This window comes from Cercospora kikuchii (assembly GCF_019650295.1).
Source record: "Cercospora kikuchii DNA, contig_00002, whole genome shotgun sequence".
Classification (NCBI taxonomy): Eukaryota; Fungi; Ascomycota; class Dothideomycetes; order Mycosphaerellales; family Mycosphaerellaceae; genus Cercospora; species Cercospora kikuchii.
In genome coordinates this window covers 3089772-3110110 of record NW_025408583.1, presented here as the reverse complement: position 1 = coordinate 3110110, position 20339 = coordinate 3089772, and the positions used below count along the sequence as shown (strand labels likewise).

The 20339-nt window shown below is 54.2% G+C and overlaps 10 protein-coding genes across 10 annotated transcripts; 4 read left to right on the top strand and 6 right to left on the bottom strand.

Moving 5' to 3' along the window:
• Positions 1-95: 95 nt before the first annotated feature.
• On the bottom strand, positions 96-1568 carry CKM354_000346600 (uncharacterized protein; the record flags this gene model as incomplete). Its single annotated transcript, XM_044798666.1, has 2 exons — positions 96-647; positions 969-1568. The coding sequence occupies 2 exons, from the start codon at positions 1566-1568 to the stop codon at positions 96-98; spliced, it is 1152 nt and encodes a 383-aa protein (XP_044654601.1).
• Positions 1569-1804: 236 nt separating this feature from the next.
• On the top strand, positions 1805-2962 carry CKM354_000346500 (uncharacterized protein; the record flags this gene model as incomplete). The annotated part of the gene is made up of 1 exon (XM_044798665.1): positions 1805-2962. The coding sequence occupies one exon, from the start codon at positions 1805-1807 to the stop codon at positions 2960-2962; it is 1158 nt and encodes a 385-aa protein (XP_044654600.1).
• A 54-nt stretch (positions 2963-3016) lies between these two features.
• CKM354_000346400 (uncharacterized protein) lies at positions 3017-4369 on the bottom strand (the record flags this gene model as incomplete). Its single annotated transcript, XM_044798664.1, has 1 exon — positions 3017-4369. The coding sequence occupies one exon, from the start codon at positions 4367-4369 to the stop codon at positions 3017-3019; it is 1353 nt and encodes a 450-aa protein (XP_044654599.1).
• A 657-nt stretch (positions 4370-5026) lies between these two features.
• Positions 5027-7753, bottom strand: CKM354_000346300 (uncharacterized protein; the record flags this gene model as incomplete). Its single annotated transcript, XM_044798663.1, has 5 exons — positions 5027-6329; positions 6618-6700; positions 6752-6904; positions 6968-7212; positions 7261-7753. The coding sequence occupies 5 exons, from the start codon at positions 7751-7753 to the stop codon at positions 5027-5029; spliced, it is 2277 nt and encodes a 758-aa protein (XP_044654598.1).
• A 1612-nt stretch (positions 7754-9365) lies between these two features.
• CKM354_000346200 (uncharacterized protein) lies at positions 9366-10022 on the top strand (the record flags this gene model as incomplete). Its single annotated transcript, XM_044798662.1, has 1 exon — positions 9366-10022. One exon carries the CDS (start codon positions 9366-9368, stop codon positions 10020-10022), a length of 657 nt encoding a protein of 218 aa, XP_044654597.1.
• Positions 10023-10236: 214 nt separating this feature from the next.
• On the top strand, positions 10237-11799 carry CKM354_000346100 (uncharacterized protein; the record flags this gene model as incomplete). The annotated part of the gene is made up of 1 exon (XM_044798661.1): positions 10237-11799. The coding sequence occupies one exon, from the start codon at positions 10237-10239 to the stop codon at positions 11797-11799; it is 1563 nt and encodes a 520-aa protein (XP_044654596.1).
• Positions 11800-12367: 568 nt separating this feature from the next.
• Positions 12368-14256, top strand: CKM354_000346000 (uncharacterized protein; the record flags this gene model as incomplete). Its single annotated transcript, XM_044798660.1, has 5 exons — positions 12368-12962; positions 13016-13058; positions 13108-13919; positions 13974-14078; positions 14135-14256. The coding sequence occupies 5 exons, from the start codon at positions 12368-12370 to the stop codon at positions 14254-14256; spliced, it is 1677 nt and encodes a 558-aa protein (XP_044654595.1).
• A 129-nt stretch (positions 14257-14385) lies between these two features.
• On the bottom strand, positions 14386-16461 carry CKM354_000345900 (uncharacterized protein; the record flags this gene model as incomplete). Its single annotated transcript, XM_044798659.1, has 3 exons — positions 14386-15216; positions 15266-16017; positions 16089-16461. 3 exons carry the CDS (start codon positions 16459-16461, stop codon positions 14386-14388), a joined length of 1956 nt encoding a protein of 651 aa, XP_044654594.1.
• A 515-nt stretch (positions 16462-16976) lies between these two features.
• On the bottom strand, positions 16977-17513 carry CKM354_000345800 (uncharacterized protein; the record flags this gene model as incomplete). The annotated part of the gene is made up of 2 exons (XM_044798658.1): positions 16977-17387; positions 17499-17513. The coding sequence occupies 2 exons, from the start codon at positions 17511-17513 to the stop codon at positions 16977-16979; spliced, it is 426 nt and encodes a 141-aa protein (XP_044654593.1).
• A 642-nt stretch (positions 17514-18155) lies between these two features.
• CKM354_000345700 (uncharacterized protein) lies at positions 18156-19486 on the bottom strand (the record flags this gene model as incomplete). Its single annotated transcript, XM_044798657.1, has 3 exons — positions 18156-18242; positions 18293-18640; positions 18704-19486. The coding sequence occupies 3 exons, from the start codon at positions 19484-19486 to the stop codon at positions 18156-18158; spliced, it is 1218 nt and encodes a 405-aa protein (XP_044654592.1).
• Positions 19487-20339: the final 853 nt, after the last annotated feature.

Below are 20339 nucleotides of genomic sequence, written 5' to 3'. Positions count from 1 at the left end.
ATGTGACACGACAGACGACGATACCAGTGAAAGTAATGTAATGTCATCGCAAGTAATATAGATGGAAGTAATGAACACGAAGTGTAATTTATCTCTCATACATCTGCATCCACAAATCGAGGCAAGAGTGCTACATTCCACTGCTGGAATTTTCGAGCGTTGCTCGGTAGCAACTGCGCGCTATTCGCTAGTTTCGCTCGGAGTTCTTCCATCTCGCCAGGAGGGAATTCAAGTTCGCCTTCGGCAAGTGCTTGTTGGTTGAGCGCTCCAATGTCTTGCGACGATAAGTCACAATCTTGCCAGAACACTTTTGCTGCTCGCACGGGTTCTGGTGTCTCGAAAGCTGATGTAGAGACGGTCATGTCTGGTGTGAAGACCCAAAGTTTCAGCCCTTGTGAGCTGGGAGTCGTGCTTTGTGCAGTGAACTTTCGAACGCCTTGACACTCGACGGAAGACAGTAGCAAACATGACCACCACTTCTCCGATGTATATGATATGGGAGCTGGGTGGACAGACGACGAAAGCGCCAGATGCAACTTGCGTAATTTGTAGCCACCACTCGTGTGGACATGGCCGAGGATGGTGCTACATGACGGACATGCCAGCTGCTCTCCTGCTGTGCTGTTACTGTCACTTGCAGAGCGAATCTGAGTTCGAAAGGTCAGTTGGCGTAGAAATGTTGTACATAAAAATGAAGGGAGCGTATGTATCAGTGCTTTGATCCCGTCAGGTCCATGTGCTCCTAGACGTGACGGTGAAACGCGAGACGTAGATCGCTTGTTCCACCAGACCTACCATAAAGGCTGGTTCCGGCTTCACAGCGTCGACTTGATGTTGCACATTTGTATCCCGACTCTCCCATGATACTGACCTCGCGGCCTGACAGGGCCGGTTCTTTTTGTGCGATGTTGGAGGCTCATGTCGAATAGGGAGGGGAATGGGTTCTCAGATGAGACGCCACGACCTACCTCGAGACTACAGCAATCCTCAGGCGCGAAGACGAAATCGACAGGATCCACCATGCCGACACCGGATGAGATTGCAAGCATACTGTCTGCAGAATAGCCCTTTACGGGCGCTGTGTGATCATTGTCATGCACGTGAGGTCGATGGCAATGCCAGAAGTCCATCATCTCTGCCCAGTTTTCGGAGGGTAGGTCTTTCCAGACGTGGATTCTTCCGCTTTCGAGCAAGACCTGCTGGCAATGGTTGCAGCGGAGTTGCACATCGGCTGTCAAGGAGCGCGCTGTCCACGGCACAACGTGGTCGTCCTGGTGAGCGCCCTGGGCGAGCAGCCCCGGCGAGTCTGACTTCTCCTGAAGTTGCACACGAAAGCTCAACTCCTTGGTGGGTGCGGCTGGTATAGTCAGAGTGGCAGCGTTGTGGCCACCAGGGACCTGAATAGGCAGCTTGATGGTCGCGGTTTCCCCTTCATGGCTGAGCGACATGCAGCTGCCATCTGCGGAGAGGGTTGCGCGGGTCTCTTTGTTGGAGACTGTTGACAGAACTGCTTGGATGGAGATGGCGCGAATGTTGAGCAAGTGCTCGGCGTAGAGGTGGATTGTCATGGCCAGATGGACTTCATATTGTGCAGGCACTGGTTTGTGCAGACGAAAGAGACGCGGTTGTGGGGGAGGTGTGGGGTGTCGGCGGCGGGGAACACGGGAGTCCGACCGCCGGGCTGGGCATGGTCCGATGGCGCCAATGCAGGGTGCGGCTGATGAGAGAAAGTGAGGTGTGTCGAGGGCAGGCCATTGCATTCGATCGTTCGACGTCCACTACTCCACCCCACGACGCAACGACAATGGCGACCACGAGAGATTCAGGCGTGCGCTCACTGGGCCACGTCCTGGTGACTGGAGGAGCAGGGTTCCTGGGCAATCACATCGTTTCGCTGCTGGCCTCACGGAAAGCATGTGCCCGCATCACGGTGCTGGACCTCAAGCAGCCACCGAACCCCATTGCAGACGTCGACTACCAGCAGGGCGATCTTACCGACTACGATGCCATGAGCAAGTTTTTCGGCGCCCGCAAGTTCGATGCGGTCATCCACACGGCCAGCCCGGTCATGACGGCCAGCAAGAACCGCGAGGTCATGCGAAAGGTCAACGTGGAGGGCACAAGGGTACTGCTGCGCGCAGCACAGGAGACGGGCGTCACCGCATTCGTCTATACCAGCTCCGCCTCGGTCATCCACGATACACAGAGCGATCTCATCAACGCTGACGAATCCTACCCACTGATCATGGGCAAGGATCAGCCCGAATACTATACCACTACCAAGGCCGAGGCTGAACTGCTCGTCCTGGCTGCAAACCGTGCTCCACAGTACCCCAAGTTCTTGACGACCGCCCTTCGCCCCTCAGGCATGTTTGGCGAGGGCGATGTGCAGCTGATTCCCCCCGGACTCAGCGCCTACTACAAGGGTCAGACCAAGATTCAGATTGGCGATAACGAGAATCTGTTCGACTTTACTGAGATCACGAATGTTGCACACGCTCACCATCTCGCCACGGCCGCTCTGTTGGCAACCTCTGAGCGCGAAGGGAAGGGACTCGCTGCACCTCTCGATCACGAAAAGGTGGATGGTGAGGCCTTCTTCATCACAAACGACGCCCCTGTCTACTTCTTCGACTTTGCTCGCATGTGCTGGGCAGCTGCAGGCGATAAGACGCGGCCAGACCAAGTGTGGAAATTGTCGAAAGATGTCGGCCTGTTCTTGGCGACGCTGATGGAGTGGATCTTCTTCCTCTTCCGACTGGGCAAGCCGAATTTGACACGACAACAAGTCCGGTACACGTGCATGACGAGGTATTACAACATCGACAAAGCTAAGAGGAGATTGGGATACTCGCCTCTCGTGGGACTGCAGGACGGGATCAAACGGGGTGTGGCCGATGCTTTGTATCGAGGCGTCGTCGTGGGGCAACCGCCAGAACTCAAGGGGAAAAAGATACAATAGTACCAGCATGATCTGATTTGTTCTGTCTGCTGCACGGGGTATCCATATCAAAAGCTACTTATATCCTTGTGCACTATTTACTCTTGCTGTCACTCCACAGCGCCAGCTATCCACCACCGGCCGTCCCTTCCTCTCCCATGCTCGCATCACCGTCTGGTGCTCTCGATCCCTCTGATGTTTCTCGGCCTCAACGACAGCCAGATACTGCCGTTGCACCGACTCCTGATGCGCAGCATCATCATCCACTAATCGTTGATAGATACGATCGAATCTTTGGGCAATCTTCCCACTATTCATATCCCCTTTCAACGCCTCCCGCTCTACCGCAACGACGAGTTTACGCCCGTAAAGTGCGACTTGAGCAGGCGTTTTCCTGTAGTTCTTCGGCGTCAACGCTGCTTGCGCTGGTTGTGTGACAGGTATCTGAAGGCGGCATTCGTCACCCGAGGACTCCCTATCATTTTTCAAAGAGGTTCTGTGCCTTTTGGACGGGCACGCAAGAAGAGGCTGGAGTTCCTCTAGTGCGCTTGTGTAATCGGATCCAGACAGTTCCGCTCCGCCATCCAAATCATCGTTCCGTGAGTTGTTGAGTTGCCGCGAAGGTCGTTCGCTCTTGCCGGCGCTGGTCATATCGGCAACGCCGTTGGACGTGGAAGTTTTGGCGCTGACGTTCCTCGTATGGGTGTTTCGTTGCGGTTGGTCTTGCTGACCACCTTTTCGCCGAAATCTTTTTACGATGACCTCCGTGCTTCCTGCAAAGACATCGCTCAGTGCTCTGCTTGCTCTTCGCTTTGCGTGGCGATTCGCATTCGTTTCGATCGCAACGTCTAATACAGCTTCTTGCTGTTGCGGGACCTTTTGCCCAAACAGGGTTCCTGAGAAGGTGAACTTGCGTTTGGGAGGCATCTCCTGTTCCTGTGCATCTTGCGACCGCGGCAGTGTCGATTTCATAGCGGGTGTAGGGGAGCATGTTCTTCGATTATTGAGCGAAACTCGCTTCGTGATGGCATTCTTAATGAACGCAATGGATCTCTTCCTCACAATCCACACCATGCCCTCCCGAGCATCATCTTCTACCTCATTCCTGACCTCAGTGCGCGAATCTGATCGATCGGATTCCACCAGGGCCGCATTCTCTACCGTTCGGACAAACGGTGCGGTTTGTGTGTCGTACTTCTGCTGTCCTCCCGCGGCCGATATGCCCTTAGCAGCCACTGATGGCGGCAAAGCATGTCGATCACGTCTGCAGGACAACTGGTGTCCAAGCGGTCTCTCATTGCTGTCCGCTACCGACGGGTTGAATCGGCTGTCGAGAAAACGACGCCATGCGCGCTCTTCTTGTTCGAAGACCTTGATGTATTCATGATATGTCGCCAGCGGCTCGGCAGTGCCTTGTCCATAAACCATCTTGGGTACGCAACGCTGCTATGGCTGCAATTTATTTGCCCCTCTCACGCCCTTCACTTTATACTGAGCCGATGGTACCGTCCTGCAAAGGTAATCGTCCAACGTGGTTCTTCGAGTCTTGTGGCCGACGAGATGCGCTCGCTGTTGTAAAGGGCCCAGGACGCCAAAGTTACGTGCAGTTCCAGACATGATCAGCCCATGCATGTAGCACGCGTCTTGCGATGATGCAGTAGCTGCAGCTATGGCTCGCAATCTCGGCTAGTGGTAGCATCAGGAAGGCAATTGAGCTTCGCTGACCACTTGCGAGACAATCATCGGTCGCCGAGGCCTGAAAGTTTGGTACCTATCATCACGGAGTTCTGGACATGGGCAAACGGAAAGTAAGCATAATTTCAAAAGTCTGATTGGGGTTCAGTATCTAGCGCAGACCAGTAACCTCTCGTTCAATCTGATGTGAAGAAGAGTCGTGTCGATTTCCTCCCAACGCTACGCCACACTTCACCGTCCAAGGTCCAGGAGATGCCGAGCACCTTCTACCGTACCGTTCATAGTATCACATAAAAGTCGTATCGTATCAATGCATCATGCCACGAAGATGGCGACCGCAACCTAACTGACTTGCAGGTCTGGCCACGTCAAGCTCGAAATCGTGGGCCTTCAATAAGTGGACTTCGAATGGTCTTCCGTAAGCTCCGGAAAGAGCTCTGCGAGGGCAGCATTGGTGCCACCGTTCGGAAGAGCCGGAGGTGCGTGGAATTGCTGCTCGAAGTTTGCGGGAACATTACCCCAGCTGTTGGTTGTCATGTTGGGGAACATGTCACCAGTCGTCGCTACTGGGGCGGAATTGCTGAAAAGAGTGAAGTCTCCCGTTGTTCCAGCCGAGAAGTCTCCGTAATTATCCTCCATGAATGCGTCTTCGGTGAACGTCTGCTCCATTTGTGCAGCAGGCGAGATGTGTGTGGCCGAAGAACCTGGTCCGGCGATGCTCGAATCTGGAGTAAAGGCCTGCCAGTTCTCAGGAAAGGCGAAGTCGTTGTCGGTGAACATGAAATGAGTTGGCGACGTTTCCCCAAAGGTGCTGTGCTCGTAGTGCGCATTGCTGGAAACGCTGGCAGAGGTCCGACGATCGTCGCTCATCGCTGGTGTGATAGGGAAAGCAGAGGTCGGAAAGTTTGCCATGTCGTTGAAGTCGAACTCGCCCGTGTAGTTCATGTTGAAGTGGCCCAGGAACTCGGATGCTGGTGTGTTGCCATAGGCAGGAGTGTTGTAGTTGCTAGGGCCAGCCACAGGAGGCGGCGCCATGGATGAGCGCCGGGACGTTTCGCTGTACGTGTGTGAAGACGGAGATGGCGCAATTGGAGTAAGAGGCGTGAGCATTGTGGATGCTGGCGATGGTGGAACAGAGCCGTGTGGCAGTCGAACGACTTTCGAGCTCTTGCCCTTTCCATTGCTCTTCGAGCGCACGTAGTCCCAGCCGTGTGCTTTCTCCATGTGCTGCTTGCAGTTGGATTCACGCTTCGAGGTGTATGGGCAAGGCTTGAACATGCAGTGGTACAGTGAAGGCGCCGCCGAGTGCTTGTCGTTCACGTGGCGATCGCGTTCTTTCTCCGTTGGCCAGCCAAATTCGTGGTACTTGCAATCTTGCTCGGAACATTTCCAGGGTCGTTCGTGCGTCTTCACGTGCTTGGTCAGATCACACGGGCGCTTGAACTCTTTGTTGCAAAGCTCGCAAGTGTGAATCTCAGGCTTCGCGTTCTTCTTGCGGCGAGCCATAGAGCGTAGAGCATCTTCCTCATCCACGTCGATCGCCGCGCGCTTCATGTTTCCTGATGCTAATTCCTCCTCAGAGATCTCTTCTCCAGTTGCAAGAGAAATCACTTTGCCCTCGGGTGTGGTATGCACAAGCTGAGCCGGCTTGCCATTCTGACTCAAACCGCCATGGAGTGAGACAGTAGAGTCCCTGTTCACGTTGTAGTTAGCACACGGTGCCATTGTTGCTGTTCAAACGACTCGGTGTATGTCTGAGATGGGGGTGAATGGTAAAGCAATTGGCGGTTGCGTTGGATGTGAACGTTTGGGGGGATGGTCGCTTTTTGATGATGAAGCTGCGCGTAGCTGCCTGGCGGCTGCGCAGCTATTCAGAGCACAATAGCACAATAGCACAATAGCAGCGAAGATTCTGCCTATTGAAATCTGGTGCAGGCTGGACCCCGCGAATCAACAATAGGGCCAATGCGATTGTACTTACTTGGTCACATCCATCGTATCGGACTTCTCCTGCTTGGCTTGCTGTTCTCTGGTAGCTGCCAGGATCGTGGCGTAGCGCCGAATCTGTGACTGTGAGTCAGTATGCGCCAACCCAATGGGCGCAGTTAAACGAACCTGCTCAACCAAATCGAAGAAGTAACCCTGCGTGTACGGTCGATCGGTCGGTGCTCGCTGGTCGGACTCGTGAAGGGTCGTAACCGTGGTGTGGAGGACGCGAATCGTTCGCTCGCAAAACTGCAGATATTTCGAAGGAGAAACCGAATAATCCTTTACGCCAGAACGCCGATGAGTAAATGTGCGATCCGAATGGGTACGGATGCGGGTACTTACCGGTGCGAGGAAGATGAGGGTTTTCTCGAGATCGCGGAGGTTCTTGATTTCTTTGTCGCCAATTCTGGTTGGTACACTCTTGATGAGTTCGTGGAAATCCGAAAGCGCGGGCTCCTTGAGGATAGGCTGCACGATGTGCTTGTGGATTTGCTCGCCCGCGTACTTGCTCAGACAGCGTTCCTCGTCAGCAGCTTCTGATATGCTAGAGAATGACTGTGAGCCAGGAGAAGAGGGCGCTCCAGTAGCTATTATACTGTCAGCGGGCGCAAGGTACTGTCCATTGCGGGGCTCACCGGTGCGGGATGAATTCTTGGCGGTCGCTATTGATTCCGTGGAATCTGCGATGGAGGAGCCAATGCCACTATCAGACGAATGGCTGTGGTGTCGTGTTCGATTTGTCGGAGCCGATCGCTGCCCTGTGGGCTGGTCCGCCACCAGCGTGGGAACGGCCAGCACTTCGGGCTCACTCAGGACATTGCCCAGGGCGACAGTGGACTGGGCAGCCACAGCTTCGTCGACACGATGAAGTAGTTGAGTGACACGACGCTCGCCGGCGCCGATCAAGAGATCCTCAAGAGACTTGGGAGAGGTAGAGGAGCGCATGGGCATGGCCGGGGCGCTCAATCTCGACTCCAACGGGTCCCAGAAAGCGCTCTTGCTTGTGTTGCTGTTGGGGTGAAAGGTGTCACCTTTTCGGATGGACATGTTCTGAAACGAGTCGGCCAGAGAGGTAGAAGGGTCGGTGGCCCTGGCAGGACGGCGGCGCGGGTTCGTGGCGGCCGACATGTTGGCGGCGGGACGCAATGATTCGAGGATATGTACAGGCCGGGATGACTCGTCAAGGACGGCGACCTATCACGGGTTAGGAGTGCGATCGCAGACTGCATGTATTGGGGTGAGTCACAACTTACGTATGGCCGCTGCCGTGCAGTATACTGAAGAGCAGACGCAGTTTCGGGAGGGCGAGCAAGAGGGCGGCCTCGACAGTCTTGGAGAGGCGCGTCCCCCGCTATCGTGGTCTGACACGCCCGCCCAGCACGTCTGTGTGTAGCAGCGCGAGTATACTGCTGATGTGCGCACGGCGAGCGCTCGAGACAGGGCGGCGCAGCAGGATTGGGAGGGGAGGGCGCTGGGCTGTCGTCGTCTGCCAAGAGCAGTTGGTATCGGCGGGCGGCGGATTGTCGAGAGGGAGTGGTGTTGCGAACGCTGGCGAGAGCGAGGGAGAATAGTCAATGGCCCGGTTTTCAGACACGAACCGGACGATTGCGTGGTGAGGGTCGGCGGAGGAGTGCACGCTGCTCACATACCACCACGGCCTGGCGTCTGCGTTGCGCTGCTGCCTGAAGTCTGACACGGCCACGCGCGGGACGTGCCGCAGTCTGGCCACTTCGACTGCGCCTTCCAGCGGTGTCCGTGTCCGTCGGGCTTCTGGAGTGTTCCGCTCCGCTCGCTCGCGACGTCTTCATGCAGTGATGACAGAAGGCTGCTCCGCTGCTGTCGTATAAAGTGCTTCAGTCGCGTCCTCGCTCAAACCAGCGTCGTTGCTCCCCCCGGCCAGCGCAGCACACAGCTGCCCCATGGGTGCCTGAATGAGCCATAGCCACCCTTCACCGGTTCAGGCCCGCAGGCTAGGTTTGGAAGGATTGGTTGATTGGAAATCCGCGTCCGATTGAAAGCGCAGCCTGCGCGTACATGCCGGATGACGACTGGCATTGAACAGTGACACCGTGTTCACTTTCGCAGAAAGGCACAGACGGCACTCCAAAAATTGAGGATTTCCGGGTTCACAGTGGGATGTGTGGAGGGAGCGTGCGAACTCAGTGGAAGTGGAGACGGACCTCCGGACTGCTTGCTACCACCACGCATGCCCCTCTGTCACATTCAGCAGCAGATGTCAGCAGCATGTGCTGTGCTGCTGTCCCCAAGCATGTCGCCGCCACGATCGACAGTGACCAATCACATGGAGCAGCATCGTACCTGTTTGCTAGTCTGACACGCTCGCGTGCTCGCGACAAGACATGAGACGAACAGACGTCCTATGCATGCGTTCCACGATGCTAGTAGCACAGCACTACGCGGCTACTCGAAGAAATTCACAGACACTTTACTGCGCGGTATTCAGGAGCTGCTCAAGATGGCATTTGATCTGCATGTTCTCCTACATGTTTCAGCGCTGGACCCATCCTCTCCTGCAAGTAAGGCTGACACTCCTTCGTGAATGAACTCCTTTCTTCATTCACTGCTCTTCTGACCTTCTCTTATATTTGTTCTGTACAAATCTGCTAACGTCTTTCCTTTCCTGCACTGTACTCTCGATCAACAGCGCCACCCTTCTCGGCAATCACAAGGACTCATTCTTCTTGCACGCCCAGCAATAGCTATTACCCATCAGCACACAATGTTGCTCACTTCAACTTTCGCGAGCACCATAGCTCTGACCGCCGCCGTGTTCGCACACCCGCTGGATCGCAGGCATACAGCTTGCATCACAGCAAAGGATCTCACGACCATTGCGCCCGACACCGCGTCTTGCGACGGCGCCGACTATCCCGCGGAATGCGCTACAGCAAGCATAGCAGCTCCAAACATCGCCGAATCGTTCCACGTCTTCAACATCGAATCCTTTGGCGCCCAAGCAGCGCTGGTAGCGATTATGCTTTTCGAATCAGGCGACTTCAAGTACAAGATCAATCACTATCCAGGGGTCGCCGGGCAAGGCACACGGAATATGCAATCGCCTGCATTCAACGAAAAGTACGCGGCATGGATCGTTGCAAACGGCAACGATGCCGCCATCACGCAAGATCGTGTGGCGGCTGCAAGTGCACAAGGTCCGGCGCAGCTCCTGGATCTGATCAACACAGACAAATGGAGCTTCGCTAGTGCTGCTTGGTTCATTTCAACGCAATGTGATGCCAGCCACATTGCAGCTCTGGCCGATGGGAGTCAGGCGAGCTTCGAGAATTATCTGACTGATTGTGTTGGAACTACGGTGACAGACGCGCGTATTTCGGGGTGGTCAAAGGTTGTTGCGCTTGGTCAATGGCAGAAGTGACTTCCCTTGTAGGACGAGAAATGTAATTAACTGCTCAGCATGCTGGTCATGCTCTGTGCAGGTTTGATTTCCAAAGCGAAGACTATATGTCCCAAATGTATGGTGATGACTCTCGTCTATATACGCGCGGCTTCGTTCCGCGCTGCCCTGCAAGTGACGATGCTTCACCGAGAACTTTTGGCGGCTCTGGCAGCAAGAATGTGACAGTATCGACATGGTGGCACTCCATGGCCGCACCGCACCTTCGACCGCATGTCTGCACCTGCTGCGCAATCTGCTCGATGCGCCTGCCCATGCATGTCGTCCCGCGATAACGACGCGCTCCGCCGCGCCTTTGCAACCGCGAACCTTCACAGCGTCAACGGGACACGTCCAGCGACATTCACAAATCGCGCGCAGCGACCACGATAGAATACAGCGTCGCTCCTACACATCTTCGCCTCGCCACCAGGAGACCTTCTGGCGACGGCTGCGACAGTCACGGAGCGCAGCCAAGCCTACCGCCAACGACAATCTGCCTCCGCTTGCCGGCTTCTTGGACGACAATGCTGGCCTGGGCGGCAGGATCATCAAGCCTAGCAACGAGTTGAAGCTACGCTGCACTGAATTCGATGAGAATGGCAATGTTACGCTGGTTAATGGCGAATTCCGCAAAAGTGAGCTCATTCAGAAGTATTCGCTGCTACCGCGGGATTTGCGCAAGATCGATAGCAGCGTGCTGCCACACATCCTGGTCCGACCATCGGCCATCTTGATCAACTTGCTGCATCTGCGGTGCCTGATCAAGCACAACCGCGTTCTGGTCTTCGATGTCTACGGCTCCACCGATTCCTACGCACAAAGCCTGTTCATGTACGATCTGGAGGGCAAGCTCCGGCAAAAGCAGACCACGAGTGCTGCAGGAAATCTTCCTTACGAATTCCGAGCCCTCGAAGCGGTCCTCATCAGCGTCACGAGTGGGCTTGAGAGCGAGTTCGAGGGGGTCAGGGAACCCGTGGTGCGAGTGCTGCGAGAATTGGAAGAGGATATTGATCGTGACAAGCTACGACATCTACTCATCTACTCAAAGAAGCTGGGCACATTCGAACAGAAAGCTCGCCTGGTGCGCGATGCCATTGACGACCTCTTAGAAGCGGACGATGATCTAGCCCGCATGTACCTCACCGAAAAAGCTGCTGGGACGGAAAGGGAGGATGACAATCATGAAGAGGTGGAACTGCTCTTGGAATCGTACCACAAAGTGGCAGACGAGATTGTGCAAGTGTCGTCGAATATCGTCAGCGCCATTCGAAACACAGAGGAGATCGTTCGTGCCATTCTGGACGCGAACCGCAACAGCCTCATGCTTCTCGATCTGAAGTTCAGCATCGGGACCTTGGGCATCAGTGCCGGCATGTTCATCGCCGCGCTGTACGGAATGAATCTGGAAAACTTCATCGAAGAGTCGAACCTAGGCTTCTTCGGTGTAACCGCCGCATCAACTGTGCTCTCGATCGGAGCATGCTGGTGGGGTCTCAAGAAGCTCCGCAAAGTGCAGAGACTTTCTATGTGGGGCGAGGGAGGCGTAATAAAGAACAATGCCCGGAGCTCAAGGGGCCGCTGGAGTGAGGTTGAAGGACGCAGTGATGGCGAGAAGCCACTCGCTGAAGCAGTTGCCGGCATCAAGAAAGCTGAGGGTCTGAGATCATGGAAGGTCGCACAGAACGAGCGCTTGAAGCACATGCATAGCGACGCAACAAAATCTGCGCCTCCGCTCGCGCTGAGAACGATGAGATGAGGTTCGTGGCATCCTTGATGCTTTTTGTAGAATTATCGTGCTGGGTCTAGCGAGGCGTTTCGGGGGCATCTTGACTCTTACTACAGCATAGCATAATGTGGTTCTGCACCACAATTACGTGTATATATTGTTCTGTCAGAACATGCAGCAAACCTGCGGCCTGTGGCTCCGTGCGCAGTGCGACTCTCCGGCTCGGATTGACCTCCCACACTTGCGAAGCTGCAAACACCAGTCTCAAGAAGCAAGCCAAAGCACAAGCTCGAACCCCAGAATTACTGGAAAGAAACGCGTGGTATATTTCTTGGTGCGGTATTCATCCTGGCCGTCGCTTCAGGTGACGCGGAATGCGGCGCTGCGACCCCTCTGCACCACTTTAGCCCCGCAAATCAGCATCATGCATGATGAGTGGATTAGGAAAGACGACATGTCAATGAACAAGGGCCTGTATCTGTATGCTTTCGCATGGCAGATAAGATACTCTTTTATCTTCCTCAAGTTTGACCTTGTGATCATATATTCTACGAGTGCTGGCCACCAAAGCTACACGAGCTTGCACTAAACATTCAACATGGCAGATTGGCGACAAATTGCAAAAGAAAAGGCTCAATCAGTTCTTGACCTGATCCCGGCAGAATGGAGATTGGCAAGCATTCCCTCGCCTGAAGAGCAACGGGACGTGACTGGGGCGTACATCCACCAGTTTCTCAACGAGCGAGAGATTCAGATCACAGAGAGCGATGCCCTGGAGATCGTCAACAATGCAGCAAGCGGCAAATGGACTGCCGTCGAGATTACCAAGGCTTTCTGTCACCGAGCTGCAATAGCTCATCAGTTACTGAATTGTCTGCATGAAATATTCTTCGATGCAGCTATTGCGCAGGCCGAGGCTCTCGATCAGTACTATGCTCAGCACAAGAAGGGTGTTGGCATGCTGCATGGCTTGCCTATATCTTTGAAGGACCAATTTCATGTCAAAGGAGTCGAGACGCATATGGGCTATGTTGGATGGATTGGCTCATTCCAGGGAGAGAAAGGTACCGGCAAGGAAAGAAATTTTGAATCCGAAATGGTTCGAGAGTTTCGATCGCTTGGAGCTGTGTTGTACGTCAAGACAAGTGTGCCTCACTCTCTCATGACGGGTGAGACAGTGAACAATATCATAGGTAAGATCACAAGAACTCGAATGCAGCCAGCGTTTGCGAAACTGATCTCTCAGGTTATACTCTGAATTCGCGGAACAGACTACTCAGCTCAGGCGGGTAAGGTGAGACAAATTCTCCAAAAATGCCCTAGCTGACTCTTTATCAGGTCATCTGGAGGTGAAGGCACCCTGATCGGTGCTCGAGGAAGTGTAGTGGGATTCGGAACAGACATTGGCGGATCGATTCGAATTCCCTCAGCGTTCAACGGCCTCTATGGTCTCCGACCCAGTTCTGGTCGATTGCCATATCAAGGCATGGCAAATAGTATGGACGGCCAGAACAGCATTCTCAGTGTTGTGGGTCCCCTTGCCACAAGTGCGGATGGATTGAAGCTCGTCACTCAAGCGGTGCTGAGTACTAAACCATGGCTAAACGATCCCCTCACGCACGAGATCCCATGGCGAGATGAGGCCGAGCTCGCAGTTTCTGATCCAGTGCGCCGCCTGAGTACAAAGCTCTCCTTCGCGGTCCTGCGCCACGATGGAGCATGCAGCCCAACTCCACCAGTGGCGAGGGCAATCGACACAGCAGTAAAAGCAATGGAGAAACTCGGCCATCAAGTCATCGAATGGAAACCCACTCCCGAACACTCAAAGCTGGCTGAGATCTGCGTCAAATGCTACAATCTTGATGGAGGCGCAGATGTCTTCAAAGACATCGATCTATCCGGAGAAGATATGGCGGAGCAGGTCCTCGTCGCCCGTGGTACACAGGCTAATGCCTCAGAAGTCATGGCGACGAATATCACTAAACGAAACGCACAGAAGGAGTACATGGACTACTGGAATAGTACAGCCGCACTGACGAATACTGGACGACCTGTTGATGCAGTCATCTGCCCTGCCGCGCCTTTCCCTGCCGCGAGACCGAAAGCGTTCACGTACTACAACTATACCCTCTGGGTCAATCTGCTGGATTGTGAGTAGATGTGCCTGAATCCTCCACACTAACCGCTGACACGACCGCCCCTAGACACGAGCGTTGTTGTTCCCATCACCAATGTGGATAAGAATGTCGACAAAAAGTTCGAGAACTTTCAGGCTGTCAATGAAACTGATCAAAAGACGCAGGATACTTGTAAGTGGCTAACGATCCATTCTTATGTTTCCATGAAGCTAACGCAATATCTGTAGACGATCCAGAAATATATGATGGCGCTCATGTTTCGATACAGCTCGTAGGTAGAAGATTGCAAGAGGAGACGATGATTGCTCTGGCGAAATACATGGGCGAGGCAGTTCATGGCAAATCTTAGATTCCATTTATCTTGGCAGGTTTCACTCTGCGATGTGACAATCTACACGGATGTCTAGTGTAGGATCGATCTCTGAGCACCTCTTGCAAGTACCGTGTAACAAATCTGTTTCTTGCATTGCGTACACCGTCAATGGACTCCATTAGTGACTGGAGCTACGCGATTCATAAACCCTCCGAAGAAGCCGTCAAGCATACCAGTCGCTTCTGTTGCCAACGGGAACACAGCACTGACGTACTGATCCGGCCGCACCACAATGATACAGCCTTGTCGATCGACACCTCTAGTTTTATAGATCTCTCCGAAGCCAAAGCCGTAACTGGGCTCGTCTGTGAAGGCCTTTTCATAGTCTTGAAGGCCAAGCTTGCCTTTCGCGGGTAGAAGTAATGATGGCAAGGCGGTGATTTCGAGCGTCTGCCGGGGCTGTTGAAACACTGCTCGAACATCGATTACCGAATCAATATCGGCTCCATGAGGCGTCAGGCTCGGAATCAGCTTCTTTTCCAAGTAGTCGCAGATGCCAGTCACAGGTGATGAAGGAGAGGCAGGACTGTTATCGTCACCAAATATGACAATACACCATCGTCCGTCTGCTTTCATAGCGTTATGGCTGAGCTGAACAGGTTTGGCATCTGCAACACGAACGACTTGTACGGACTGGAATCTAGTTCCTAGCTGGAAGCCAGTTGCGAGGTGCTGATATGTCGTGTTGGAACTTGTGAGTGGCCCAGGAAGATATCTCGTCTCGACGCCAGCCATAAAGCGACCTTGCCTTTGGAAATTCTCCTGAAATACGGCTGGGTCGACGTAGTCTTTGTCTTCCTTATCAGCCTTATTCTTTGGCTTGGCTGCGAACATTCGCGACATCTCGCGGTCGAAATCGATCAGCATTTGTGCTATTGCTTGTCTCTCCTGAGAGTAGGTATGCAATAACTTCGGGGGTGCGAGACCACGCAGAACCTTTTCCATGTTAGCCAGTGAAAACAAGTGTGTGCGTCAAAATGCTCACATGAGCCAGCTTCCATCCCAGGTTAAAACTGTCGTTCATAGAAACATTCATGCCTTGGCCGGCTTTCGCGCTGTGCGTGTGGCACGCATCTCCGGTGATGAAGACTCGCGGGTCACGAAGATGCTGTTCTGTTTTGGGAACATCGTCGAAGTGATCCGTGAGCCTTTGGCCAACCTCATAAACTGACCAGTAAGCGATTTGCCGCACATCGAAAGTGTATGGAGCAAATATGCGCTTGGCTCGGTCCACTAGTGCTTCTGCTGTGACCGCCGATCGATCCATTCGATCTCCTTCTTTTACCTTGTCGAGCTCGATGTAGAATCTTGAGAGATAACCACCTTCGCGGGGAATGATGAGAATACTGCCTTGATCTGCAGAATGGATCACAGTCTTCAACCGCGCGTCGGGGAAGTCAGTAACGATGAGCGCATCGAGGACGCCCCAAGCCTGATTTTGATAATCGCCTCTCATCTCCAGCCCAAGCTTCCTGCGAATGCCGCTTCTCGAGCCATCACAGCCTACAACGTACTTGGCGCGTACAACTTCCCGCTGACCTTTGTGAGCATCATCCAGACGTTCCAGTGTCACGGTGATTGGGCCTTGATCTTGTGATATGTCCAGATCTGTGACTTTGCGACTATACGATGGCTCAAGTCTTGTCGGAGAATGTTTCATAGCATCCAGCCACAGATCATGGAGGCGAGCCTGGTTCAAGATTACATGCGGAAACTCGGACAATCCCTCTTCCGTATCTGCGATCATTACATGTCAGCCCTCTGCTCTCCTGAATATTGCCGCAAGCTGTTCAAGATTAGTTACTCACCTCTGATCCTCCCACTTCGTCGCAAACCGCTGCCATCCTCAGTCGGCGACCAAAAGGTTGTTTCATTCACCCAATATGCTTCTCTCAGAACACGCTCACTGAATCCGAAAGCCTCAAAGATCTCGATTGTTCGACACTGCAGACCATCGGCCTGGCCTTGCTCCAACCTTCCCGGCTTGGACTCCACGATCCGGGTTGTGATGTCCGGAAACTGAGCCATTTGAGCGCCGAGCAGTTGGCCCGCAGGGCCGGCTCCTACAATCAATACATCGACTTCTTCTGGTAGACTGAATTGGAAGTCAGGTTCTTGGCTTTTGAACTGTGTCTCATTCGGATCTCCAGAGCCCTGGAAGCCATTGAGATGGAACTGCATCTCTGATAAGCGATCAGCTAAAGGAAGAGGGAGAGGAATACTGAAAGTGATCAAAGTATCAGATGTGAGACAAAATCATGGCCCACGTTCGTTGCGTCCTATATACCGCAGGTCGATGCTGATGCAGAGAGTGTGATGTTGATGGGCGGAGGCGAGCCGGCAAGTGCTCCGGCTGCCCTTCCCGCGCCAAGACAAAGTTGGCGGGTGTAGATCGGGAAGTCACGCGCATTTCAGTTCTGTTGTTCAGCCACGAGGTGCTCATGAGTTGCAAGTGTCACACCACATGCCCATGCCCAACATGCCACGTCTGCAGTCCTCCAGGTTTGCACCTCCGGGCTGGCCGCCTTCCGTACGATATACAATTTTCCAGCCTACACCCAACAATAGGAAGAGAGCGATGACGATGTAGTTCATGAAGAACGCCTTCAGGTCCCACGGAGCAATAGCCGTCCAATCCTGCACGAACACAAATCCAACGCAAGTGATGAAGCCTGCCCAGGGTGGAGATGCCCTGCTTAGTAAGCGCCTGGCGCATATGAATGTGGCAAAGGCAGATGCAACCCCTTAACGAGCTTGGTTAACGATGCTGCACGACTGGGCAGGCTGTGCTTACAAGTGATAGATGTCGCGACGCCAGTCATGCTGATGATCCAGGTGTAAAACTCGCCCGCTCCGGAAGCAAGATTGAGCAACGACAGGAATCCGACGGTGGTCATGAAGACGTAGACATAAATGGGCACAACTCTCGAGTTGGTCATCGCGATGATCCTGGGTGCTTGTTTCTCCACGGCGAGCCCGTACAAAGCTCTGGACCCCACGTAAAGGGCGGCGTTGACTGCAGAGAGGATGGTAATAACAATCACTGCGTTCACTGCGTGAGCCTCTGCAGTGACGCCGACTCTAGTGAAGGCGATGACAGATGGCTTCTGAAGCGTCAGTCAGAGGAAGTCTGCGAATCCTTCTTGTCGTCAGGCATGATCATATGTGTGGAATCGAAGCGATTGTTCTGGAACACACGCAGGAGTCGTGGTATTTACGAGGATATTCTGCATCTTTAGTACCCCAACGTATCTCCGTTGTACTGTCTCCTCCGTTGTAACAATCGCCACGACTTTGCGGGGAAGCAACGACCTGGGCTGACCTGGGCCGAGTCAGTGGAGAAACTGTGTGTAGAAAAATAGGGCCGATGTGCGAGACTGGCACTATGAAACAGAACAGGGCGCTATTCGAGGGCCGAGTCGAATTTCTTGGCAGTGGTGGTTGTTTTGGTCGAGATCTTACTGCCTTCTCTTTCTGAGATGTTACGATTCCGTTCCACCACGGCCAGAACGCTGCAGTGTAGACAATGACGCTTGGGCGAGCATATGCATGGTCGTTCTTCATTCGCCAGAACCTTATCTGGCTGTCGCGTGTTGGCTTACTGTGCACCTCACGTCATTCAGACCCAGAGGCAACATGAATACACATGCCTGGCTGATCGTGACGAATGCAGGGCGAACGGCACTGGGTTGATTTCTGTTGCTGATCGCAGGCACAATCTGATGCCTGTGCTTTCCGCTCTAGGAATTCCGCGCTCTTGTGTGCAGAAGGAGCAGTCGCCACGTCGTAGTAGCTGAACCTTCTGAATATGAGCAAACCCCACAAACGCCATCCCGCAAGAAATAGGCCTAGTAACATCCCTGCTGATGAGGAAATCATCCACGTAGCAGAATCTGTACCGTCTCAAAGCTGACAGCCCGAAGCCGTCGCCTTAAATCACTTTCGAGCTGCGCCGAGACCGACTGACGAGCGTTAGTTGCCGAGGCCACAGCGTGTGGTGCAATTGACTTACCTCACTCAATGTTGTCGAAGTATTGTACATGGCAGCTTGTATGTCAGAACCTGCTGAACCTCCACCCACGGCACTTCTCCTTCGCCGAGCCATGTTCAGTCGCTGTGAAAACAGGTTAACGAGATCTTGTACTCGGTAGAGGTCGTCGAGCACCGTCTGTGCCGCGGCCTGTATCTGCTCGTTGCCAGTGGCACCCACGGCATCCATGAGACCGTCAAGCCCTGCCGGAGGGCTGCGAAGCAGATCCTTGAGTGCTATGGGCGCGTTCGAGCCCATTGTCTCTGCCGTTGACATGGGTGAGTCAGCACGAGGAGTGTTCTTCGCAGCTGACGCGCACCACGCAATGAGCTGTACAGAGCACGGTCAGTGAATGCACGTATTTGCCAATCTCTTGCAGCTGACACCACTGACCTTGAAGGTGACCAAGGAGATGATCGTCAGTAGGTTACCGTTTAGTGAGCAAGAACAACCAAGGATAGTATTCAAAGAAGCAATGATTGTTCGATTCATGGTAGCAGCCATTTCGAGCGTGGGAGGCGGGATTTGCTCAGGCATACCACGTCTCGGGCACGCTTTGGACGCTTCCGTTATACTCAGTTGACGTAGCAGGTCGAGCGCCGTGTTCAAGCAACAATGGTCCGGCTCACACGCGGCGGCTGCCCATGGTGGTTGGATGTCGGTCCACGTCGTTACATCGCTATTCATCATGAAAAGGTCCATGTTGGTTTCGTTCGGTAGCATCGAGACATTGAGGTCTGGCACTTCTTGCGTGAATGGGACGCTCATCGGAGCGGTTTGCGGATAAGCAGGCATCGAGTGTGGCATAGGTTGTGATAGGGCGGTAAGGTGAGGATCCTCTGTGGACACATCGACCATGTCCGTCGTCCATTCAATCTGGCGATTCTGATTTCCGCTGTCTCGCCGCACTGGCGCCACTGGAGGCTTCACATGTGTGCCATAGCTCTGATCTTGGTCGCGATTGCTGCTGCTGCTGTTGTTGTTGTTGGTCGCTGACCGGCCGTTGCGCCGTGATAGGCCGTACTCGCACTTCAAGCCACGATTGATGCATCGGGAGCAGGATGGCTTCTCTTTACTGCATCGGACCTTGGCGCTAGCACATATTTCGCAACTGTCCCGGAGTTTGACGGTCTCTCGACTTCGTGCGGCTCCGCCGCTACTGGTACGCTCAGGCATGAGTGGAAGGAGAAGGGTCGAGGCGTGGGAGGGCAAGAGGGGCCGTGGGTGCGTCGATGGCGGTGCAGGAGATCTGAGGCAGCGGTGTAGTTAACCTCGATAGCCCTGCCGCAGTCCCGGAAGTCAAGAGGGAGTGGTCGCGGAAGTGTGGTCCCAGCAAAGCAGCATGCAACGATGCTCGATCAGCGGGTGCTGCCAGGAACCCTGAGGGTTCAAAGACGACCAGGAAGTCGGATACCGAAGAAGTGTGAATGTTGGCCTGCACGAATGGGTGGGTGCCAGCGGTCTAGAGGAGGCCCGGCTGGGTGTCCCAGAGTGTCAGCGAGCTATTCCCACACGATGGCGCTGGCACAAAAGGCCATGCTACTGCGGGCGAGCGTCATGTCGAAGAGGCAGCACTGCTTCCTCGCAGCTGCCGGAATCAACAGCGAAGCATGCGAGCTCGGATGCAGGAGATGCGCGAGCAACAAGAGGCCGTGTTAGATGGCGAGTGGGGCAGTGGCTCTGGATGAAATGCTCTTCAGCATATTGCACATGGAAGCCAGGTGCGCATCCGGATGGTCATCGCTGCTCTTCTACCAGCGCTGCCATGTGGAGGTTCCGTGGCCGCATCAGTGCATGGGCGACACGTTGACGGGTATGCTTCGCGGTGCTTGGTGCCGGCTCGTGCGCGTGGCCGTGTTGGCGCGCTGACGTCCCGTCTCGTGACAGATCCGTCCGTACACGGCCCTTTCGTGATCTGGCTATCGCGCGGCGGCGTAAGTGCGGGAGGGGTTGTTGTTGCTGCTGGTTGTGCTTGGCCCGCTGACTTTAAGCTCTGCGCCAACAGAGGCTGATCTGCGTCGCTTCTTGG